Source organism: Lathyrus oleraceus, chromosome 2 (assembly GCF_024323335.1).
Source record: "Lathyrus oleraceus cultivar Zhongwan6 chromosome 2, CAAS_Psat_ZW6_1.0, whole genome shotgun sequence".
Taxonomy (NCBI): domain Eukaryota; kingdom Viridiplantae; phylum Streptophyta; class Magnoliopsida; order Fabales; family Fabaceae; genus Lathyrus; species Lathyrus oleraceus.
Genome location: NC_066580.1, coordinates 368,273,725 through 368,293,032, shown reverse-complemented (window position 1 = coordinate 368,293,032; position 19,308 = coordinate 368,273,725). Strand labels below are relative to the sequence as shown.

The 19,308-nt window shown below is 38.0% G+C and overlaps 2 protein-coding genes across 2 annotated transcripts; one reads left to right on the top strand and one right to left on the bottom strand.

Annotated features, from left to right (window-relative positions):
* Nucleotides 1-4,664: 4,664 nt before the first annotated feature.
* LOC127123297 (S-adenosylmethionine decarboxylase proenzyme) lies at nt 4,665-5,540 on the bottom strand. Its single transcript, XM_051053529.1, has 2 exons — nt 5,393-5,540; nt 4,665-5,246 (listed from the first exon to the last, which is right to left on the bottom strand). The coding sequence occupies exon 2, from the start codon at nt 5,187-5,189 to the stop codon at nt 4,665-4,667; it is 525 nt and encodes a 174-aa protein (XP_050909486.1). The 5' UTR covers nt 5,190-5,246; nt 5,393-5,540.
* A 253-nt stretch (nt 5,541-5,793) lies between these two features.
* LOC127123296 (gibberellin-regulated protein 9) lies at nt 5,794-18,517 on the top strand. The gene is made up of 2 exons (XM_051053528.1): nt 5,794-5,873; nt 18,137-18,517. Exons 1-2 carry the CDS (start codon nt 5,808-5,810, stop codon nt 18,515-18,517), a joined length of 447 nt encoding a protein of 148 aa, XP_050909485.1. The 5' UTR covers nt 5,794-5,807.
* The last annotated feature ends 791 nt before the right edge of the window (nt 18,518-19,308 follow it).

Below are 19,308 nucleotides of genomic sequence, written 5' to 3'. Positions count from 1 at the left end.
TGGAAAATAAGTTAATCTAGTTGTAATTACTGATTGATAGCGTGTTCAATCATCTCATCAATCATACACAGATTTGCATTAAAAACGCAATCACATAATACATAACATTCAGACTGAATGTTCTGTATACATATGTCATGACATCGGGTCTGACATCTCAGTAAAATCCTGCATAATCATATTTTAAACATCCTGCAGGTACACGTTATCTTATGTTAAGACAACATATGTGACAACTTGTGAACACTCTAGGTTTTACCAAAATTACTGCCAACACAAGAACCAACAAGGTGTTGTGGCGATGAGATGTTTGGGTGTTCATAAATGGGGGACTATGATGGCATGAGATTGAATCGTATGAATCATCCGGGCTATAGACAGATGTGGTGGTTGCTTATGGTTGTTGGTGGTTAGGGTTTGGTTCCTGGTTTTGAGTTTGGATGTGTGGCATGAATTGGTTACGAGGTTGAGTATTTGGTGGTTAGGTGTATATGGTTGGGTGATGGTGTGAGGTTGATCGTTGGTTTTGGGTGGGTTGACATTGTTCTTGGGCGGGGATTTATTGTTGGGCATTTGATGACAATGCTCATTGACATGGATCAATCAAATAGTTTGGCTCAGACACAAACTATGGCGTTTTAACCGACCTAAACCATACCATATAATGTTGAGTTGGTCTAGCACCATGTATGACTGGTTCATTTAAGATGTGTTGTTGTGTTAATTCCTCCAATGACGACACATATCTTTTGTGAAGTCTCTCCAATCGGAATAATCTCATTGGCCATCGACTCTTTGATGATGTCAAACTCCAAACATGTCGGAGGTTCTGGAATTTGTTGTTGCATGCCGAACTACAGTTTTACACGGTTACTCTAGTGCATCTCCATAATAGTAAACCGGATGATTGGTGTTTTTGCTGTCCAAGCTGCAACATCATCATGGTTAACCTGATGATCAAGATCCAGATACGGCCTCTAGATAAACTGTATAAGAATTTGAAATGATTATAGAATATGTAATTGGATGATTTTTTTTAAAACCAAAAGTAGATTTGTTTGGTAGTAATACATCTCCTGGTCCAATGTGGTCTAAAAGATTGCGGTAGACTACTACGGTGTGTTTGGGACACCTGTTGTAGTTCATCCCCTTAACCAACCACCTAGATCGAAAAGATTGAAAATATATTAGTTACAGTTAGTTGTAGTATAAAATATAACAAATTAGAATATTTAAGATAAACTTACTTTGTTGCATAGGGGAATGTGAATGACTTCTCGTTGACCGGGGCGAGTGACGACATTCTTGACCAACCCCATGTTTGTAGCAAGTAGACGCAAGAATAAAATGTACAGGTATTTTTTTTGGCATTTTTACACAACAAACTATATAGATAGGGCAAAACAGCTGAACCTCAACTGTATGTGCCTACTTTATTTATGTTTCGTAACAACGACAAATACATAGTATTTACCATATTACTAGTACTTTCAGGAAATAAAAAATTATCAAATAGAATCATAATATAATATCGAGCTTTCATTATATTTTCATACTCAGTAGATTCTTCATTTAATGCTATACTTGAATAATATTGTTTAAGATATTTTAAATTAATACCTTGACCCCTAGGTTGACCCGAAGTCTATCCCGTAGTTGTGTCTTCATACAAAGGGGCACCCAGCAATTCCTCGCATATATAGTTATCTTGGTTAACTCTACCATTTACGGTCTTACCATCGATAGGTAGACCTAACAACATATAAATGTCCTCAAGTGTGACAGTAAACTCACCGAAAGGAAGGTGATATGTGTGGGTCTCAGGTATCCATCTTTCTAACAAAGCAAGAATAAATTTATAGTCAACTGAGTATGAGACTATGTTGAGTAGATTACCAAAACCGCATCCTCGAAGATATGGTTCTACCAAAGGATCGTGTGGTACATATTCATGTACACGACATCGAAATATCTTTGGGTCCTAACAAAAGATAATTAAGAAATAAGTAAGAATATATAATAAATAATATAGACATTTTGTTAGGAAATAAGAATAAGTAATAAACAATATATAATAAGTAATAACATATAAATGTCACAATATTATTGATTGTTGCTCGATGTTCATCACCCATGATCAATAGAGACATATTGTTGCAGAAAGGTTGAGTGTTGCAGATAGGTTGAGTGTTGCATATAGGTTGAGTGTTGTAGTATTTATAGATGTGAAAGTAAGTTGAGTGTAAGCTTGAGGGTAAGTTGCATTCACAGGAAAATGTATTTTGCATGTGATGTATGTGAACGCACCATTGGTAAGGGCGCATGAATGTCTTTTTGTATGTGATGTGAATATGCGCCATTGATAAGGGTGCACGAATGTCTGCATGTGAACATGCGTCATTGGTAAGGGCGAATGCCTTGTCTTGTTAGGGCAGGGGAATCCTGCAGGGAATCATGCAGGGCACATGCCTTATCTTGTTAGGGTAAGGGAATCCTGCAGGGAATCATGTAGGGCACCATTGGTAAGGCCGCATGCTAGAGATTCTTGTAGTCTGAATCCTAGGCTTGTGATGCAAGAATCTTTGTATAAGCCATTGAAAATGGTGCCTAAGTTATATCCATATACCATGCACCAGGCCTTTTGGCACATACCTTGAATTATGGTTGTTCACCATCTATCGTATTTAACTGCATGCTAATACATGATCAATGCACTCGTCATCAAACACTAAACTTGCATCTTAAAAAAATGTCTTCATCACCATATTACATGATCAATGCTCATACCGATGGTGAAATATTTGAGTGCCAGTTATTCAGTTTTTGTTTTCGTAACACATAAGTAACTCGATTTACAATAAATAGACGATCAAACTTTTCACATTTGAAACAAAGAATAGAAAAGAAATTGCAGTGTAGTCAGGTGGGACAAATCATCTATAAAAATCTGGTGATTTTTTGCAGACAACCAAGTAAAGTTTTATCAGTTAAAGATTCGAGATGATGACGATGTTCACCATATATTTCTCAGTCATGAACAATCTGGGTTCAATGATATTGAGTTATATATATTAACACAACAAAATCAATTGTCTCCGTTCGTTGATCCGTCACAAGTGTTTTGTGAAACTAATGACGACAAACAAGTTGAAGTCGATGTTGTTGATGAGGAAGAAGAAGAAAATAAGTTATTGGTTGATGAAATGGTGAACAATGAAATTGTTGGTCACCAGCAAGAGCCACTACCAGCTAGTCATGTATATTGTCCACCTCAACACATGACAAACTTAGATTTGGGTACAGATGAACCTTTGTCAGATATATTTTACAATCCTTATGTGCAAACTCAAGGATCATTGAAAGAAGGAGACAAATTTTGCACAAAAGAAGATTGTGTCAGAGCCATTAAAAAGTATCACATGGAATTATCTGATGATTATAGAGTTGATCGAACTAATGCAACGAGGTATAAGATTTATTGTCGAAATGAGATCTGCATGTTTCGGTTGTTAGTATCTTACCGGAAGAGGAGTGATTCTTAGGAGATAGGTTATATGGGTCCAATTCACACATGCTTAATCACAAACCCAATGCAAGACCATCACAAACTCAACTCCGAGTTAATATGCGATGAAATTTTATCTGTCATTAGCGACAATCCATCATCGTTAAAGGTGAGTAAAATAATATCGCATATTGTTACACAATACAACTATACCTTATCATACAAGAAGGCATAGATAGCTAGGACTAAGGATGTTGAAAAAGTATTTTGCAATTGGGAAGAGTCATACAAAGAACTTCCAAAATACTTTGTGACACTTAAGCATTATGCTCCAAGGACAATTGTCAATTTGAAAACGTTATCGGCATATACCCAAACGAGACTTGTGCTAGTGGTAATGGCATATTCCACCGACTCTTTTGGGCGTATTAACCATGCATCAAAGGTTTTACTTTTTGTAAATCTATTATACAAATTGATGGTACATGGTTGTACGGGAAATTTAAAGGAACGCTACTGATAGCAGTTGTCATACCCCGATTTTGGTCCTGAATTTTTTCATTTTTTTATTTTATTTTGGCACATGGCCTAAAGTTCATTTGCATACATTCATGACCAAAGACAATCATCCATTCCCAAATCCATATTTTTTTTATAAACATTGGTCATTATTTAGTTTTTCTTTATGATGGTGTTTTGATTATGAAATGGATTCTAAATATTTGATTTTTTATTTTTTTCTTTTTTTTCAATTTTAATTTCAAAATAAGTCTAATTCCAAATTTCAATTTAATCTTAATTGTGTTTTACTAATGATCCAAATTCTAATTGATTTTTAATTTCCAAATAAATGTTAGAATTTGACATCAAAGTAATTTTAACAAATTATAGATTAATTTGATTTTAATTGGTTTTATTTGGCCTTTTTTTTTTGGTTTTTTAATTGACATTTAGATCCGTCTTGGATCATTTCTAAAAAAATCCATATCCATTTTATAACCAAACATGATCCATTTTCCATCCATAGTTCATCTCAAATCAAAATAGCATTACAACATTTTCATAAATTACAAAATCATGTTCCAAATTGCATTTCTCAACATTTTCATACAAGTTCATCCCATTACATAAATCCTACAAATACAATCCTAATGAACAATCAGAGCCCCATCAAGAATTTAACAAATCCACTCATTCCAAGCCCTTGGTGGCTCTTCTCTTCACAGCAGTATCCCTTAACATCCAGCAAACACCCCTGCTCAAATGACTTGCTTGCATTGTCCACGTGAACAGCTACAGAAAACTCAGTTGGTTGAAAACAAGCTAGCACCCTCATCACCATTTCGTTCAGATTTATTGCCTTCAAATCGTATCCTGCAGTCTCAAAATTTGCATAACTGAAACCGTCTTCTGGAGTAATATGAATGGTAGATACAGCAGGCTCCTCAACAGAATTCACTGAATAATCACAAGGTTCAAAATCAAAGTCACAAATTTCAGAATTTGGAAGAATTTTCCTAATGCCAGAGTTGACGGTCATCTCGGCAGCCGAACCTGTTTGTTCTTTAAAGAAAACAGAGGCTTTCTCTCGGTCTAAGCCGGTCATACACATCTCGAGTGTGTAGACAGAATCTTCTGAGCTCACGGAATCAGAAGAGGCATAGTAGACATGCCAATTCTGCATTTCTTCTAACCGCCGCAGCCCGAACTTCAAATTAGAGTATTTCTGCTACAATGCTACCTGAAACAGTTGAAGAAACTCAAGTTTTAACTTATGAAAGCAAGCTTGCAATGTACACCAGACTATTGAAAACTGTGGGATTCAACAAGAGCCAAATTTCATAAACAGAGTTGATGAATCTTCAAGTGTTAGTTTTTTTTTTTTACCTGAGAAGCTTATGCAATATTTGAAAGATTTATCCAAGTTTCCAACGGGAGGTTTTGATCGGTTGGAGCTTTTAATAGCTAAGGCTCAGTTACTTGCATTCTACCGTTTAAAGGGTTACTCTTACTCGCCGGAATTCTGATATTTCAGAGGTTCGGACAACAACATCAACCTCTCAATGAACGATACTAATAAAAGATTGAGTGAAGTTAACAAGCACAATTCATGTGGGTAGAATTGGCAATCAAACTGGTGCTGGAGATTCAAAAGCCGCAAACCGATCCGGTCTGCAATGCGTAACAACCGGGTCAGGACCGCAAAGATGGCATAATCTGCAACAAAGCAAGGAAATGTAGTCACAATTCGTTCATTAATCAATCAATAATCCATTTCATATAACTGCTACAGTATTCTGCAATGGCATTGCGTAACCTTTTCGTGCTGGGTTTGTTGCTTCTAGTATGCCTCTCTAATCTGATGCAGGTTTCATTTGAGCACGAGATAGAAATGGAAGAAGAAGATGAAGAAGAACTTCAGCTACCTAATGAGTTGCTTATTGTGCGAGACGACAACAGAAGGCTAATGCAAGACATAGATTGTGGAGGATTGTGCAGTTCGAGATACAGTGTACATTTAAGGCCTAACTTGTGTAACAGAGCATGTGGAACTTGTTGTGTGAGGTGCAAGTGTGTTCCACCTGGTACTTCTGGTAACAGGGAGCTTTGTGGAGCTTGTTACACTGATATGACAACCCATGACCTGCACAAGAAAAACAAAAGCAGCAACAACCAACAATCCGCAGCAACTTTCCTCCACACCAACCATAACCTGCACTTCCACAAGTCAACGCAGAAAAATCAATAGCAGGGTTGCAATTTAAAATAACAAAAGTAGTAAAACCAGCATGATCATGAAGATATTAAACCTCAATCTTTCCGGATTTAAAATCAGGTAATCGAATAGAAGCAACGGCTTTCGCAGAAGACACAAAATCTGTGAGAGTAAATGTTGTCAACACACTTGATTCGGTATCAACTTTGAAAAGAAGAGTATTCTTTTTGTGGTTAATTTGAGCAGCAACATCACCGGAAGAAAGTCCTCTACTCTTCAATGACGTTGAATGCAAATCGATGCTGGAGTTGGTGGAGAAGGATATTGTGAACCATTGATCGGAGTTGTAATCTTTGGTAAGGATATCTCTGGATAATCTTCCGATGTCGGAGAAAATACTGGGGCCTTTGGAAGACATTGTTGATGATGTTGTTAGGAAGTCTGGTGTGAGAGTACGATTTTGACTATGACCAAGATGCTAAATATTTTGGAGGAGTCTCCTAGAGTTTGTTCTAATAATCTTGCTGCAATCAACACACCAGCAACCATGTCCAATGACGACCTGTGACCTGCAATAAACACACCAAACCAGAACAAATTTGCAATTTATGATGCCAATCTTGAAAGGTCCCAGCTGAGTCTCCTTCTCCTGTAAATGGCGGTGCAATGCTTATAGTAGAGGATTTTCAAGCAGGAATTGAAATGCAATATCAATATAAAACAGAGAGGAATCTGATGAAGAGAAAACAAAAACCTGATGGAAGGGTTCTCTCAGGATGGACAGGAACCGCAGAAACAACAACCTTCATTGATTGCGCTGGATGCCTTTTGACATTTTCAAATAGCCGGTTCAATAGTGATGATAGCCATTGGGTGCCAAGAGTCATGTGAATTCTTTCATGACCCCTCAATGAAATCAAGTAATGTTGTTAGTAAGAGGAGAGCTGCGTTGGATTTAGAAGTTGGCTTTTGGAGGTCTAAGTACTGCCATCTGGCTTGTACGTTACAGCTGGTTTGTGGTCGTCGCTTGCAGCTGGTTTGCTTTGTCGGTTGATTGGTTGGAATCATGTTGTGAACAATCCAATTTCCTGAAGAACCACTTATCTCAAGCCTTGACAACAGTACTATGGATCAGTTTGATTCTGTTATGTTGGTTAGGAATGCTGTCAATTTTGTTGGCAGAAACTGAAGCGAACATGGTAAGAAGAATCAAAGAGAATGCTTGGATCGGTATGAACCTCACGACCGTTTCGCTTGCCAGAAAACTTGGATCCAATAGACGGCAATGCTAGTGGAAATCCGTGTTATTGAGGTGAGCATTTCAGGAAGTGACTTAGAGTCTATCACCAGTGAATGATATCAGACCACTTCGAAACCAGAACTGTTACCAGAAGGTATGTCGTGGACGAGCTGGCATCCATTGTGCATCCCTGAATCAGTTCATACGCATGGATAACCTGAGCTACATGCTCACAACTCAAAAGCCTGATATCCTATGCAAACAACCAGAACAGGAATCTCCCTGTATTCAATACTTGAAGGCAATGCTTATGTCTTCTGGACATGCTGGAGAACCAGGTTCAGGTGACATTTACGAATGCGTCTTCTTGGAAAAACTCATCCACTACCCCAAATTTTCACTGTAGTAAAACACAGAGCAGTTAGCATTGGCAACAGTAAGATTTCAAATTTCAGGAGGATATCCCAATTTGGAATAAAGACAAAACTCAAAGAGAAAGTTTGAGCTCAGATTACCTGTTCCAAATTCAAATATCAGAGAGACCAATCCGATACTGAGCACAAAAAGTGTTTTGGGCAGAGACCTCTTTTGAACTCCACCATACCAAACCTGAAAACCCTAATTCGTGAGGGATAAATAGTGAGTGAGAGAACGAAATTAGGGGGAGGCGGAAAGGAAAAACTTCAAAGCAAATCAAAACCCTAATCCTAAAGTAAAAGAAATCCAGCACTTGAAGAGGCGAAGAAAAAGGTTCGATTGTTACCTGAGCTATCGTCGTCATCGAAGGTCCGAAGGTGAGCTCCCTCTTTTGTCTCAACCATGGGTTTGCTCTCTCTGGTTAACGAGGGTAAGCGATGAGGGCGAGAGAGAGACATTGAGAGCGATGGAGAGACGATTGAGAGCGATGGAGAGACGAGAGAGAGACGTTGAGAGACGTGGAGAGCGAGTCTGAAGCGAGGAAGAGCGATTTTTTTGTGAAGTAGAGTGAGAGACAACGAAGATGATGAATGTCTGTTACTTTTCTTTTTTCTTTTTTTTCTCTAATTTATTTTAGATAGAATAAGTCATTTTTTAAAAACTATTAAAATTCATTTAATTTTCCTAGGTATTAGTTAATAAATGTTTTTTTATATTTTCAATTTATACCCCATTGAAAAACCCAACAGCCAGGCGGCTGGGTTTAATTAGGTTAGTCCAACAGTTTTCTCTTTTATTAGTTTTTTTATTTTAATTCTGATTTTTAATCCATTTTTGTTTATTTATCCAATCTAACATCAAAATAACAACTAGTCATAAATGGCCTAGTGGAGAGAGGGTAGTTTCATGATATTAAGTGGAGAGGGTTCAATACTCATATGTAGCATTTTTTTTCCTTTGGCATTTTATTTCTTTTAGCATTTTTTATATTTATGTTTTATTATACTCATGGTTGATCTGCTTTCTTTTAATTTCATCATTCATTCAAAACCATTTTAAAATTATAAATATCATATTTTTCTCGATTCAATGTCGAGCCCATTTTCCATACCCTTGTAAGTCGATTGCTTTTAAGCATCGCCATCAACCTCACATAGCTTACTCTTGGGCTTTCTTACAATGAGCCGGTTCTCTTGCACTTACACTCATGCATTGCATTATTCGTTGTTTGAGCCCGATTTAATTATTTCATGATTTTTGAATCCCTATTTGACAAAATGTACCCCTCTCCCCCGATGTGTAATAATTTTAAACTGTTTTATTTCTTTATTACTTGACTGTTTAGTTAGATACTAATACAAGAATAAAATCAACAATTTCAAAAAAAAATAAAAAAATATGACTCGATCCAACGTCGAGTATTTTCTCAATAAACAAACCAATCCATTTCTCCCTCCCATTCTATTCCATTTGTTTCAAACTCTCATCAAACGCTTGATCCAACGTCAAGCCACTTTTTTCTAATAAAAACTCGAAAAATATTAATTCATAGTTAAGACCTTTTCAATAAGATGGAAGTGGAACGTGGTGTATACCGCGCACTCCTGAGACTAGGATTCGAGATGTATATCTCGCCATCATCCAAGTCTATCCATTTTGTTTTCTCTCAAACACTCATTCAAATTCCTCTTAAACGTCCATCAATACTTGATCTAGTGTCAAGTCATTTTTTACAACAAAACTCAAAATACCTAATTCTTATTCAACACTTTTTCAATAAAGGTGGAAATGGAACATGGTGTATACCATGCACTCCTGAGGTTAAGATTCGAGACGTATGCCTCGCCAATCTTAACTCTCGCCATCGTCTAAAATTGTCAATGTGGTTTCGTCAAACCCTTTCTCAATCAAATCTAAGATACCTAAATCTTATTTAACACTTTTTCAATAAAGGTGGAAATGGAACATGGTGTATACCATGCACTCCTGAGGTTAAGATTCGAGACGTATGCCTCGCCAATCTTAACTCTCGCCATCGCCTAAAATTGTCAATGCAGTTTCTTCAAACCCTTTCTCAATCAAATTCCAAAATACTTAATTCCTATCTTAACCTCTTTCAATAAAGATGGAAATGGAACATGGTGTATACCATGCACTCCTGAGGCTAGGATTCGAGATGTATATCTCGCTCATCCAAGTTCTCGCCATCACTCAAAATACATCCAACCAATCAAATTCTTTTCTCGCTGCCGTGCGATTAATCAAAAACCTTTTTCATAAATGAAAGATATATTGTCTTAAGTGATACAAAACAATGTTTCGGCCACGATTGTTGAGTAGAGATAAATGACGCTTTTCCGAATGTAGATTTATAAATCCGTTCGATGTGTGGTATACGTTCACTCCTCATCTGTTTTGGGTAAAACAATGTTTTCGTCGATTAATACAATATAGCTTTCGCTAAAATCGACCAACAAACAAACATTTTTCTACCCAGAACTACGTAAGCCTTGATTTATCTTTTGAGATACGTAGGAGCTGGATTTTTAAATCTTGTCAGGCCCACTAATAAAAAACTTAGGTTTAGTCCTTTGTCAAAAAATCCAAAAACATTTTCCTCTCTTTTACTCTTTCTTTCCCACCCAATAATTTGAAAAGCCTAATATTTCAAACTAACATTAACGCACACAACTGACCTAATGGTTCCCGTTGAGTACAACGGACGTGAGGGGTGCTAATACCTTCCCCTTGCGTAATCGACTCCCGAACCTTGATATTGGTTGCGATGACCATATCTTATCCTTTCATTTGTCTTGGGTTTTATCGATATTTCCCCTTTCCTTTTTAGGAATAAATAAAGTTCGGTGGCGACTCTGTTCAGTCCATCATTGCGAGCGTGCGATCGCGCTTCGCTTTGAAGTCGTATCCCCATTTTTTTCGAGGTGCGACAGATGGCGACTCTGCTGGGGACTACAACAATCCTAACCGAGTCAAACCTAGTTAGGACGTTTGTGTGCCTTTGTTTGTTTAATTGTGTAGCTTTTCTTTATTGTTTTAATATCTTTATTGTTATATTGGTATTTGTTATATATTGGTTCCACCATGTTGGGTACTTGGATTTTGATTGCAAACCATGTGGGAAAGACTCTACACCCGAGTCTAGAGTGAAAAAATAACATAAGATAGGACGATGGTTGAGTAGTACAGACTCCCGAGGTGTATACTTCGTAAGAGTCGGTACGAGAACCTAACCTAGAGTAGATTCTTTTGCAAATATTGTCGCCCGAGGTGTATACCTCGTAAGCTTCGATGTTTCAAAGGGGTCCATGACTCTAAGAACCTTTTAGAACATTGAAACTCTGGCCAACTAGAAATGATGGTTGCGTAGTATGGATTCCCGAGGTGAATACTTCGTAAGGATCGATACGAGAACCTCGCTCAGAATAGATTCCCTAGATGGAGTTGATGACCGGAAAGTATTTTCCGTAAGCGTCAAACAGTCTTTTGAATCCATGACTCTGAGTACCCTGTCTAGAACCCAGTCGATGGTTGCGTAGTACGGACTCGCGAGGTGTATACTTCGTAAGAGTCGGTACGAGAACCTCACCCAGAATATATTCCCTTGATGGAGTTGACGACCGGAAAGTATTTCCCGTAAGCGTCAAACATTCTTGTGAATCAATGACTCTGGGGATCCTTTGTAACAAAGCCCTAGACCATATCCGGTGAGAATCCCATTTTGGAAAAGCAACCAAATTTATCAATACCTCAGACTTTTGAACCCGTGTATGAAAAAAACAAATGTGCATGGCTTGCATTGCATTCATTCGCATTCCATTGCATTTGCATCGCATCATAATGCATGTCATTTTCCAGACAAAATAAAAAAAACTCATCCATCTTTTGTCCGTGAAGCAAAGTGATTCTCAACACGCGTTTAGAACAAAGAACCATGTCTCAGGAGATGATGGACGAGCTAAGAAATAGCCAAGAAGCACTGAAGGAGGAACTTAATCTTTTGAAGAGCCAAATGAGATGGGTCTTGGAAACCCTGCAAGTCTTGTTGAGAAAAGAAGGTCACCCAATATACGCTGCTGCAACAAAGAGAGCTGATACCCCACATCCATCTGGTGTTACCCCAAGTCAAGGGAAATGCTATGCGGCAACTCCTCATTTACCAGTATATGGACCTCCCTCAAGACGTCATCATCAACATCCTCTGGCTATTCCTCCTCAAAATCACCGAAGTCAGGTTCAGAACAAAAATCAGAATCAGAACAGGAGGAACAAGGATCACAATGACCCAATTCCGGTACCATATAGTAAGCTCTACCCGCAACTAATCCAGAATGCTTTGGTGACCCCTCGAGCTCTCACACCTGTGTCACCATACCTGTCATGGTACAATCCAAATGCAACATGTGAATTCCATAAAGGGGCAGTGGGACATGACCTAGATTCTTGCTTAGCGTTGAAAGCCTTGGTGCGAGGGTTGATTAACAAAAAGAGCTTAATCTTTGAAGAAGATCATCCAAAGGTCAAGTGCGAATACCATACTGGGACAATGGGGCACCCCATCGAGGAATGCAAGAGTTTTAAGCTCAAACTGCGAGGATTGATTGACATAGGGTCACTAACACTCAAGGAGGAAGGCTCAGGTACATATACCTTGATTTCTGAGCCAGGTAATGAGAAAGGGAAAGGACCCTTGAGACCCCTCAAGGTTTTGTTCCACAAGGAAGATGTCAGGGATGTGGCTAATGAGCTATCATTGTTTCCTGGTAAGAGCATTGAGATACCGTCTTGGATTTCCAATGTCACGACCCATACCAATGAAAGAAAAGGAGAAGTGAGTAGTGAATCCAAGAGGGTTGCGTTCAACGATGAGATCGAAGGAAAAGAATTTGAGGATCATCATGCCGATGTCAAAAAGCTTGTTGATCCCAACCTTCAAGTTTGAAGAAGTCAATTCCCTAAAGTTGGCAATCATTTGGCTGTTTCAACACTTCTTTTGTAGTTTCTTTGCATGTTGGTTGTTATTTGCTTTTAAACATTGTTGTTTTATTTGAATCGGTAAGATTAATGAAAGGTTTATGCATCTTTTGAATTAATCCATTTGTATTCACTCGTTTTTCATTTATGTTAAAAAAAACAAAAACAAAATACTCCTTTCATTCACTTTTGTTTTTCAAACTGTTGTGTTAACAAAGATTGGGAGGAGGAGGATGAAAACGAAACACCTGAAATTGTTGTGGTATGCTTTTGAGTAAAACCTTGTCGATGATGTAAGGCATTGTTTCAAATCCCCAAACACCGAAGAGATAAGGAGTTAATCCCTAGTCAACCACTTTGAGCCTAGAAGTTGGTGTTTATTTCGGATCTAAAACCCTTAATCTTAACCTGGGGCAGGGTAGTTGTGTTCAGATAGTTTGACCGTGCATTCGATCTTTTAAACAAAATCGTCCATATGTACACCCTCCATTTAGGTTCAACCACATGTTATCCTTCGCGCACATGTTGAAGTGTCGAAGAAGTTGAGAAAAGATAAAATTAGTGCTGGTTGATCCTCATCCACCAATAATGTGGCAGTCAATACCTTTTAAAAAATAAAAAAAGCCCGCTAAATCAAATACCACAAAATGACTTAGGCAAAAGTTAGGGCATCCCGATGGACCGAAAGCTTCAAAGAAGCGGTCCAGGAAAAATCAGGGATAAGGAAAAACAATCAAAAGAGGTCATTAAATCCTCGACAAAAACAAAATAAGGTGACTGCCATTTCAAGAAAATTCGTCTTGAACCCTCATCACACCTTCGAACCCTCTTGGAAGTCGAATGCGTGTATTGAATTAACTGAACATAGGAACTGGAGATCATCAAGAAGAAGGGGTGGGTAAAAATAAATTTTGAGCCTTATATCCTTTTGTTTCAAAAAAACCGTGAACCAGACCATGTTACAACCCTTAAAAGACCTAATTGAGACATGGTTTATTTTGAAAGCATACCATAACAAGGTTGTGTTAACTTGACTCCAAACGATTTTTGTTAATCATTTGATGGCACCAACTTGCATACTGTGAATGACTTGATCACCATTGTGTTCTTATCAATGACTCGTTCACTGTATTTCACCCGTTCATATCAATAAACTTTGAGTTCAAATTTTTGCATAAGCATTGCATTAAGATTACCGTTTTTGAATGCACAATCTTATTTGCGAGTCAACACTTAGCATCAAAGAAATTCCAACAATATACAGTTGAAGAACTTGATGAAGTGAAAGAAGTCTAGTCAGGGGCAAATCACTTTGAGCATCAGTTAATTCGAGCTAATCACCCTAAGGGTCCTCAAGGCAAGAGTAATTTGCTTCAAGACTTAGACAGGGGCAAGCCACCTCAGAGCTCAGTAAGTCCAATCACTCCAAGGTTCAGTTAGCCAAGAGTAATTTGCTTCAAGACTTAGACCGGGGCAAGCCACCTCAGAGCTCAATGAGTCCAGCTATCCAAAGGACAATCAATCAAGAGTCTACCATTCCAGCATTTGGTTAGTCAAGTTCGGACCATTGCAAGTTTCAAACACTTGGGGCAAGCCATCTCGAGGTAGTCTCATGGCAAGTTGTTTCCAAACCCACTTTCAAGGTTAACATTGCCAAAGTCCCAATAAATAGGGGCAAGATGAGCCACAGAGGGGCAGAACCTCTTTCTTCGTGCTTTCAAACTGCTCAAACAAATTCTGTCATACGTCAACAACTATTGAGTTTAAGACGAGTGCCCGAAAATTATGCTAGCACGATTCATTAATCCTCCAAAAGGATTCCATTGGCTAAGTTGTGGCTATCAAACTGGATAGAATCCTCCTTTGACAACATCTATCATAAAATATTTGGTTGAGTTCTCGGTGTTGAGGAATCATGAGCTTCCATAGAAAGCCTTTACAAACTCCCAGTCTGCCCAGTGTCAGCATTCTCATAATCATGATCATTCATATATCATGCATAAAAGGAAATTCAAATCATGCATAGCCGAAATGTACTTCGTGCTCATTTTGCATTGACTCAGGTCTTGTTGTCGATCCTATGATCCTTTGACCTTTGATTCCAATTTGTATTTGGTGCCCTTAAACCCATATCCGGTTTTCGCAGTCATTTTCAAATCCAAGTTTTGTTCAATACTATTCAGGTCATGTATGAACTTGTTGTTGAGCTTTTATTCCGGGGTCAGGTCATACTTGAACTTGCTCTGAAGAGTTTTTCCAATTTTTGTTCAATACTATTCAGGTCATGTATGAACCTGTTGTTGAGCTTTTATTCTGGGGTCAGGTCATACTTGAACTTGCTCTGAAGAGTTTTTCCAATTTTTGTTCAATACTATTCAGGTCATATATGAACCTGTTGTTGAGCTTTTATTCTGGGGTCAGGTCATACTTGAACTTGCTTTGAAGAGTTTTTCCAATTTTTGTTCAATACTATTCAGGTCATATATGAACCTGTTGTTGAGCTTTATTCCGGGGTCAGGTCATACTTGAACCTGCTCTGAAGAGTTTTTCCAATTTTTGTTCAATACCATTCAGGTCATGTATGAACCTGTTGTTGAGCTTTTATTCCGGGGTCAGGTCATACTTGAACCTGCTCTGAAGAGTTTTTCCAATTCTTGTTCAATACTATTCAGGTCATGTATGAACCTGTTGTTGAGCTTTATTCCAGTGTCAGGTCATACTTGAACCTGTTTTGAAGATTCTTTCTCTGTTTGTTCAATACTATTCAGGTCATGTATGAACCTGTTGTTGAGCTTTATTCCGGTGTCAGGTCATACTTGAACCTGTTCTGAAGATTCTTTCTCTATTTGTTCAATACTATTCAGGTCATGTATGAACCTGTTGTTGAGCTTTATTCCGGTGTCAGGTCATACATGAACTTCTTCTGAAGAGTTTTTCTCCATGATTATTCCCCAGCATTGTCAGGTCATACATGAACCTGTTGTGGAAATTCTTGTATTCGGGCTTAGTAAGTCAAATTGTGAACTTACTCTCTTGTACTCTAAGTACTGCTTATCAAACTCCACTTAGATTACTCCCCAGTGTGTGTCTGATTCTCCAGCAGGACTGTCTCCCCAGCAAGTTTTTTCTTACCATTTGTTTGTCTTCCTGTGGACCACCAGCATTCCCCACAGATTGGTCTGTCTAGTAGCATCTACTGTCAAGGGTCCACCATATCCCTAGCAGATTAAAATTACAAAAAAAAAGATTCATGCATCCATGCATATCATATCATATCATATCATATCATATCACATCATGTCATGGGGATTCAGGATCAAAATCCGGGTCTTCTTAGTATTTAACCATCTCCCACTATGATCATATGAAGAGTGTCCTGCTTCATATTCTCTAGTAGAAGATACTTAAATAGGGGCAACTGTCATACCCCGATTTTGGTCCTGAATTTTTTCATTTTTTTATTTTATTTTGGCACATGGCCTAAAGTTCATTTGCATACATTCATGACCAAAGACAATCATCCATTCCCAAATCCATATTTTTTTTTATAAACATTGGTCATTATTTAGTTTTTCTTTATGATGGTGTTTTGATTATGAAATGGATTCTAAATATTTGATTTTTTTATTTTTTTCTTTTTTTTCAATTTTAATTTCAAAATAAGTCTAATTCCAAATTTCAATTTAATCTTAATTGTGTTTTACTAATGATCCAAATTCTAATTGATTTTTAATTTCCAAATAAATGTTAGAATTTGACATCAAAGTAATTTTAACAAATTATAGATTAATTTGATTTTAATTGGTTTTATTTGGCCTTTTTCTTTTTTTTTGGTTTTTTAATTGACATTTAGATCCGTCTTGGATCATTTCTAAAAAAATCCATATCCATTTTATAACCAAACATGATCCATTTTCCATCCATAGTTCATCTCAAATCAAAATAGCATTACAACATTTTCATAAATTACAAAATCATGTTCCAAATTGCATTTCTCAACATTTTCATACAAGTTCATCCCATTACATAAATCCTACAAATACAATCCTAATGAACAATCAGAGCCCCATCAAGAATTTAACAGATCCACTCATTCCAAGCCCTTGGTGGCTCTTCTCTTCACAGCAGTATCCCTTAACATCCAGCAAACACCCCTGCTCAAATGACTTGCTTGCATTGTCCACGTGAACAGCTACAGAAAACTCAGTTGGTTGAAAACAAGCTAGCACCCTCATCACCATTTCGTTCAGATTTATTGCCTTCAAATCGTATCCTGCAGTCTTAAAATTTGCATAACTGAAACCGTCTTCTGGAGTAATATGAATGGTAGATACAGCAGGCTCCTCAACAGAATTCACTGAATAACCACAAGGTTCAAAATCAAAGTCACAAATTTCAGAATTTGGAAGAATTTTCCTAATGCCAGAGTTGACGGTCATCTCGGCAGCCGAACCTGTTTGTTCTTTAAAGAAAACGGAGGCTTTCTCTCGGTCTAAGCCGGTCATACACATCTCGAGTGTGTAGACAGAATCTTCTGAGCTCACAGAATCAGAAGAGGCATAGTAGACATGCCAATTCTGCATTTCTTCTAACCGCCGCAGCCCGAACTTCAAATTAGAGTATTTCTGCTACAATGCTACCTGAAACAGTTGAAGAAACTCAAGTTTTAACTTATGAAAGCAAGCTTGCAATGTACACCAGACTATTGAAAACTGTGGGATTCAACAAGAGCCAAATTTCATAAACAGAGTTGATGAATCTTCAAGTGTTAGTTTTTTTTTTTACCTGAGAAGCTTATGCAATATTTGAAAGATTTATCCAAGTTTCCAACGGGAGGTTTTGATCGGTTGGAGCTTTTAATAGCTAAGGCTCAGTTACTTGCAATCTACCGTTTAAAGGGTTACTCTTACTCGCCGGAATTCTGATATTTCAGAGGTTCGGACAACAACATCAACCTCTCAATGAACGATACTAATAAAAGATTGAGTGAAGTTAACAAGCACAATTCATGTGGGTAGAATTGGCAATCAAACTGGTGCTGGAGATTCAAAAGCCGCAAACCGATCCGGTCTGCAATACGTAACAACCGGATCAGGACCGCAAAGATGGCATAATCTGCAACAAAGCAAGGAAATGTAGTCACAATTCATTCACTAATAAATCAATAATCCATTTCATATAACTGCTACAATATTCTGCAATGGCATTGCGTAACCTTTTCGTGTTGGGTTTGTTGCTTCTAGTATGCCTCTCTAATCTGATGCAGGTTTCATCTGAGCATGAGATAGAAATGGAAGAAGAAGATGAAGAAGAACTTCAGCTACCTAATGAGTTGCTTACTGTGCGAGACGGCAACAGAAGGCTAATGCAAGACATAGATTGTGGAGGATTGTGCAGTTCGAGATACAGTGTACATTTAAGGCCTAACTTGTGTAACAGAGCATGTGGAACTTGTTGTGTGAGGTGCAAGTGTGTTCCACCTGGTACTTCTGGTAACAGGGAGCTTTGTGGAGCTTGTTACACTGATATGACAACCCATGACCTGCACAAGAAAAACAAAAGCAGCAACAACCAACAATCCGCAGCAACTTTCCTCCACACCAACCATAACCTGCACTTCCACAAGTCAACGCAGAAAAATCAATAGCAGGGTTGCAATTTAAAATAACAGAAGTAGTAAAACCAACATGATCATGAAGATATTGAACCTCAATCTTTCCGGATTTGAAATCAGGTAATCGAATAGAAGCAACGGCTTTCGCAGAAGACACAAAATCTGTGAGAGTAAATGTTGTCAACACACTTGATTCGGTATCAACTTTGAAAAGAAGAGTATTCTTTTTGTGGTTAATTTGAGCAGCAACATCACCGGAAGAAAGTCCTCTACTCTTCAATGACGTTGAATGCAAATCGATGCCGGAGTTGGTGGAGAAGGATATTGTGAACCATTGATCGGAGTTGTAATCTTTGGTAAGGATATCTCTGGATAATCTTCCGATGTCGGAGAAAATACCGGGGCCTTTGGAAGACATTGTTGATGATGTTGTTAGGAAGTCTGGTGTGAGAGTACGATTTTGACTATGACCAAGATGCTAAATATTTTGGAGGAGTCTCCTAGAGTTTGTTCTAATAATCTTGCTGCAATCAACACACCAGCAACCATGTCCAATGACGACCTGTGACCTGCAATAAACACACCAAACCAGAACAAATTTGCAATTTATGATGCCAATCTTGAAAGGTCCCAGCTGAGTCTCCTTCTCCTGTAAATGGCGGTGCAATGCTTATAGTAGAGGATTTTCAAGCAGGAATTGAAATGCAATATCAATATAAAACAGAGAGGAATCTGATGAAGAGAAAACAAAAACCTGATGGAAGGGTTCTCTCAGGATGGACAGGAACCGCAGAAACAACAACCTTCATTGATTGCGCTGGATG